Below are 6,000 nucleotides of genomic sequence, written 5' to 3'. Positions count from 1 at the left end.
TGCTTGTAGGAAAAGGAACCTCACTACAGTTTATTGTGGCGGCGGGTGGGCCCAGCCAGGGTTACATTCAGCTCTACTGCTGTCCGGTTAGCAGGGTGGCACGGCATGGTGGCACGGCACGGTGGCACGGCACGGCGGCATGGCAGCATGGTGGCATGGCGGCACGGTGGCACGAGCATGCGTCAGCAGGGCGGGGGTCCCGCTGCCCACCAGCGCCGCCGGCAGGAGGAGGGGTACAGCCCCACGGACCCCCGCCCGTGGCAGGGAGGGGGCGGCCGGAGCTGGAGGGGGGGCCCGTGCACACACACCGAAGGCTGAGGGGTGAGGGTTAGCACCAGAAACGGGGGCTCGGCATCTGGCCGGGGGTGCCGGTGCCCAGGTACCAAGCCCGGCCACCTCCCAGCAAGATGGGGAGCCCCATCAGCAACGCCAGATGCTGGGGGCACTGCGGCCACCCTGAGCTGAGGGCACGGGACAAGGGCAGGGCCCGGCTGGTCCCACAGCCCCGGGCACTCGGAACGGGGCACCGGGCCTCGGAGAGCCCCGCGCTGCCCGCTGGAGCTGTGGGGAGGGAGAGCAGAACCCGGGGGCTCGGTGAGAGTCGGGAGATGTTTGCATATCCTCTGGAACGGGCCCCGGGGTCAGACGGACAGACAGCTCAGCCCCACTCGGGGGGCGCAGCGCCAGGCCCGAGACCCGCGGGGGGCGCGGCCGCGGCTTCGCCGCCCTCCAGCCTCGTGGAGGAGGGTCCTGAGTGGGGCCGGCCGAGGGTGTTGGGCGCAGGGTGGGCTCGGGGGTCAGCGGCAGGGGCTGCAGCGCTCCGGCGGGGACCCTTCGGGCGGCTCTGCGAGGGGCACGGAGGGGCTTAAGCCGGGAGCTCTCCTGTCCCCCTGGGATGGGGTGACAGCCCCGCTGCCCTACCCGCAGCACACACCGACCCCGGCCCCCCTGAGCCCCCCAGCTCTCACCTGGCGGTGCCACAGGCAGGCTCTCCTCAGCCGAACTGAACTGCAGCTCGGCTCCGTCGGGCAGCCCCGAGCCCCGGGAGCGCGGACAGCGGTCCCCGGAGCGCGTCCTCCGCAACACAGACTGGGGAGGGTTAGGGATACTCAGTGTCTGCGTCTGGTGGCTTGGGGGATTTCGGGGGGGCTCCGTGGCCCTTACCTTCCTGGCCAGGGGGCTGCTGGGGGCCGAGGCGCTGCTGTAGAGGCTGAGGCTGGAGTTGGAGCGGCTCGGGGACAGCACTTTGGAGGACGCGGCCGACTGGGTCCCAGCACACCTGGTGGCAGCGGCGGCGGCTCCGAAGACGTCTGAGGACAGGTACTTCTCGTTGATCTTCAGATTGGTCCTGCCCTTCACTGGGGACAAGGGAGGCAGCGAGGGGGCGAGTGATGGGGGTCCTACGGCCCCCACTGACCCACAAGGCCCCATACCAAGCACCGGGAGCCCACGGCAGCAGTGCCCGGTGTGAGACCCCCACACCCACCTCTGCAGGGGTCATTCTTCACCAGGAACTCGTCCAGGGCAATCCAGCCCCCACCCACCCGCACCATGAGGGTGCTGCGCAGGATCCTCACCATCCGCAGCTGCTGTGACTCCCCGAACTGCAGCGAGAGGGACATTGGGGCGAGGGGTGGGCTTTGGCAGGGCTGGGCTTTGGGAAGGGGTGCCAGAGCAGGTGGCAGCACCCAGACCCACCCCACCCTCCAGCCCCATTGGCACTGCCCTCCCACAGGGACCAGGGCTCCTCAGAGTTCCTCCAGAGATGTGCCCCCTCCCCACCCTGGCACACAGGCACGGCAGGACCCCTGCCCAGGCGTCAGAGCGAGCCCGGTGCCCGCGGCAGTGCCAGGGCTCGGCACTTACCCGGTACCTGTTGGCGCTGATCTGCTCCACCTGGAAGCGCTTGGCGCAGTTGCACTGGGCCACTTGCCTGTTCACCTGTGGGGACACGCTCAGCTCAGCCCTGAGACCCCCACCCTTCCAGACACCCCCTTGCCACTCTCCCACCCCACACCTCGTCCTGGATCTGGTCAGCATCGGCGGAACGACGCAGCGGGTCCCGATTGGGGTGCAGGGCACTGACGAACTCGTAGTAGTCAATGAAGCCGTCGCCGTTCATGTCAAAGATGGTGGCCACGGCATTCATCTCCAGGACGTTGGTGGGGAATTCTGTGGGGGGACGGGGACCCTTAGCCCCCCCAGTGCCAGCCCCCTCAGCCTACTCCAGTCCCCCCAGCACCCACTGGAGGCGAGGACGCTCTCAATGAATTCCCGCTGCGTGATACGCCCGTCCTGGTCCCTGTCGATGCCGCGAAAAACGTCCAGGACTCGGGATTTCATCTGGCTGATCCACTGCATGTAGCGCTTCCTCCAGACCCCGAAGTCAAAGTGTGCGAACTCCTCCAGCTGGGAGGGGCACACAGAGTGATTAACACGACAGCAGGACCCCCTCATGCCCCCCACACTGACCACGCTGTGCCCACGTTCAGTCTCAGCTTGGCTGCTCCCAGCCCTGGCCTTGCCAAGGCTGCAAAGGGAGAGGGGGTGTCTCTGCCCAGGACCCCCGACTCTGTGGTCCACAGGGGGGCCTTGGGCTCCAGCAGCCACCGGGGGATGTCAAAGAGCACACATGGGGTGTCAGGGCAGGGTCTGGGACTGCTGCTGACCCCATCTGCATCCCCCTGGGTCGGGGAGGGTCTCTGGGTAGAAGATGAGAGGAGCTACTCAGGACCTCCAGGGCAGTGGGGGGGTCCCTGGGGTGCCCCTACCTCCCGCAGGCGCTGCAGGGCGGTCTCCAGCCGGTACTGCCGGTCCAGGGCCAGCAGCCAGAGCTGCTGCCAGCGGTGCAGGAGCTGGGCCATGAGCGGGGTCTGGGGCTCCAGCCCCCCAAGCGGCACCGCTGCCGTGCCCTGTGCCTTCCCGCTGCTGCGGCGACCTGTCGAGAGGGGGGTCAGGGGCAAACGGGGATCCGGCCAGTGCTGGGGGGGCCATGACGGGGGTCCTTACGTGTGGCCAGTCGCCGGGTGGCCGGGGGTCCCAGATCCACCGCCAGCTTCCGCTTGCAGCTCTTGGTGACCTTCTCCACGTCGGGCTGCTTGAGGTTCAGCTCCTCCATGAACACCTGTGGTGGAGCGCAGGCGCTGAGCCCCCCAGTGCTCCACAGGACCCCCCCAGTGCTCCACAGGACCCCCCAGTGCTCCCCAGGATCCCCCAATGCTCCACAGCCACTCCAGTGCTCCACAGCCCCACCATCCTCCTCAGCCCCCGCCATGCTCCACAGCCCCGGGGACTGCAGGCTGCCCCCCACGTCCCCCTCCCGGGACCCTCCCAGGACCCTCCCGAAGCAGCAGCAGTGCACATGGTGGGCTCACACAAAAGCGAGCACCGGTCATGAGCCCAGCCCAGTGCTCCCCAAAGCTCCCAAGTGCCTGGCCAGAGCTGGACAGGGTGTGAGGGTCCCCAGGGAGAGGTGGGTTTGGGGTCCCTCACCGCGTGCTGGGCACTGAGCTCCTCCAGCTGCTCGACCTCCTCCGGCAGCGGCTCCTGGTCCCGCAGCCCCAGCGCCTCCTCGGCCGCCGTGATCCAGTCCAGCAGCCTCGCAGTCTCCTCCCGCTCGGCCGCCAGCGCGGCCGCCTGTGCCCGCAGCCGCTCGCCCTGCTGCTGTGCCCAGCTCAGCACCTGCAGGGCAGCCGGGCCCGGTGGGGCACGGGGGGATCAGTGGTGCCACCCCACTGCCCACCCCAAGGCCTCCCGTTGGGACCAGATGGCACCAGGCCATCGCTTTGGGGACAAAAAGGTGGCATCGGGAGCCATGGCCAACTCCGGCTGTTGGACAGGGTCAAGGACCCCCAGAACTGCCCCAGGAATGGGGGAAGCCCACAGCCCACCATGACTGTGGGGCAGGGACAGGTACCCCTGGGCAGCAGCTGTAGGAAATGTAGGGCAGGGACGTGGGGACAGGGACATGGGGACAGGGATGTGGGAATGGGGACATGGGGACAGGGACATGGGGACAGGACCTGGCTCCTGCTGGGAGCTGGGGCAGGGCTGGGGGTGCTGCCCCCAGTGTGCTGAGGGTCCCCAGGTCAGTGCTGTGGGGATGTGCCGGCTGCCCTCCCATTTTGGGGTGAATAGGGTAAGTGGGGCAGCCCCAGGGCAGATCCAGAGCAGATCCCGCAGGTCTCTGCTCAATGAGGGCTTTGTGTGGGATTGGCTGAACTTGCCAGACCAGTCCCAGGAGTGCCAGGAGACTCTTACCTGCAAACCCACAGCCCAGGGAGGCTCTGGGCTGCTGTGGGAGCACGGTCTGGGCTGAGGGTCCCCAGGACACCGCTCCCAGGTTTTCCTGCCTCAGCTGTGGGGTGGCTGCCATTGCACAGGGCTGAGCCACCACCATCCAAGGGGGCTGCGGGGCCCCAGGTGACCCCATGAGGCCACAGGATGGGGGAGCATGGGGTGACACTGGCAAGGCCAAGACCCTCTGGGGCTGAGCACCCCCAGATCTCTGCAATCCCCCTGCATCCCAAGGGGGATGCACCAAGCAGTGGGAAGGAGGACAGGTATGGGGCTGTGCTTTCCCCAGGTGTGGGATTGTGGGAGAGGTGTGGTCTTGTGGGACAGGTATGGGGTGGTGGGGCAAGTGTGGGGCCATGCTTTCCCCAGGTGTGGGGCTATGGGACAGGTGTGTGGCCCTGCTTTCCCCAGGTGTGGGGCTGTGGGACATGTGTGAGGCTGTGCTTTCCCCAGGTTGGGGCTGTAGGACAGGTGTGAGGTTGTGGGACAGATGTGGGGTTGTAGCACAGGTATGGGGCCTGCTTTCCCCTGGTGTGGGGCTGTGGGACAGGTATGGGGCTGTGCTCTCCCCAGGTGTGGAGCTGTGCTTTCCCCAGGTGTGGGGCTGTGGTTTCCCTACATGTGGGTGCCACTCTACTCCCCCGGGCAGGGATGGGAACGGGGCACCTCTCTCACCTCCTGGAAGCGGCTCTTGGCGACCGTGACCCAGGATTTGATGGTGATGATGGAGTCGGGATGGCAGGTGCTGAGGATCTCCTCCCCTAGAGAGGTGATGCACTCCAGCTCCAGCTGCTGGCACTGCAGGGACTGCATCAGCTCCTGGGGGCACAGGGACCACGGTTCTGTCAGGGCTCAGCCCTCCAGACACCAGCCCTGGCACCACGAGGATGGGTGGGTTGGGCTGGGGGTGCCCAAACCTCCCCACCCCAGCGCATTTGGAGCCCCAAACCCCGCGTTCTTGATGTGCTGGGACTGAACATCCCACATCTGCCACCCAAACATCCTGTGCCTTGCTGTGGGGATTCCACAGCCCAGCAGGGTCTGCCTGACCCCAGTGATGGGGGTCCTGGGGCGAAGCTGGAGCCAGGCTGAGGCTGCTGGGGGTGCTGGGGGCTGGCACCCACCTGCAGCTGGGCCTGGCACTCCTGCACAGCCGCCTCCTCCTCGGGGAACACTCCATACTTGAGGGTCTTCTCCGACTCGGTCAGGCGCCCCAGGAAGGAGTGCACCAGGGTGTGGAACTCCTCTGCCTGCCACGACAGTGGGGGACCTGCTCAGCAGCCACCCTGCAGCCCCTGAATCCCCTGGACAGACCCTGAGCCCTGTGCTGGATGGACAAACCCCTGGCACAGGCACTGGCAGCGCGCTGTGCCGAGGGAGAGCTGCTGCCAACATCTCCAACCCCGCAGAGGGATCGAGGGGACACCCTGCACACAGCTCCACACCTGGACACAATTTCCTCTGACCCCACAGTGGGACTGAGGGACCCCCTGCACACAGCTCCACACCTGGACACAATTTCCTCTGACCCCCCAATGGGATTGAGGGACCCCCTGCACACAGCTCCACACCTGGACACAATTTCCTCTGACCACCCAGTACCTCCCTGTGCCACCCAGCCACCTGCCCCAGGCCCTGTACACACATTCACACCTGGAACAGGTACCCCAGGCTGGCACCTGGCCATGGCACCTTGCAACACAG

At 67.0% G+C, this 6,000-nt stretch overlaps 1 protein-coding gene across 1 annotated transcript in view; it reads right to left on the bottom strand.

Annotated features, from left to right (window-relative positions):
• PLEC (plectin) overlaps positions 1-6,000 on the bottom strand; it is a 70,038-nt gene continuing 64,038 nt past the window's right edge. Inside the window, exons 70-81 of the mRNA XM_062515304.1 lie at positions 5,421-5,546; positions 4,972-5,115; positions 3,493-3,681; positions 3,010-3,124; positions 2,772-2,938; positions 2,247-2,409; positions 2,018-2,172; positions 1,867-1,941; positions 1,487-1,649; positions 1,165-1,358; positions 969-1,089; positions 1-844 (exon numbers count right to left, since the gene is read on the bottom strand). Coding sequence (XP_062371288.1) covers positions 798-844; positions 969-1,089; positions 1,165-1,358; positions 1,487-1,649; positions 1,867-1,941; positions 2,018-2,172; positions 2,247-2,409; positions 2,772-2,938; positions 3,010-3,124; positions 3,493-3,681; positions 4,972-5,115; positions 5,421-5,546 — 1,659 coding nt within the window. The 3' untranslated portion in view covers positions 1-797. The remainder of the gene's footprint in view (positions 845-968; positions 1,090-1,164; positions 1,359-1,486; positions 1,650-1,866; positions 1,942-2,017; positions 2,173-2,246; positions 2,410-2,771; positions 2,939-3,009; positions 3,125-3,492; positions 3,682-4,971; positions 5,116-5,420; positions 5,547-6,000) is intronic.

Source organism: Cinclus cinclus, chromosome 1 (genome assembly GCF_963662255.1).
Source record: "Cinclus cinclus chromosome 1, bCinCin1.1, whole genome shotgun sequence".
Taxonomy (NCBI): domain Eukaryota; kingdom Metazoa; phylum Chordata; class Aves; order Passeriformes; family Cinclidae; genus Cinclus; species Cinclus cinclus.
This window is presented reverse-complemented; position numbering and strand designations above follow the sequence as displayed.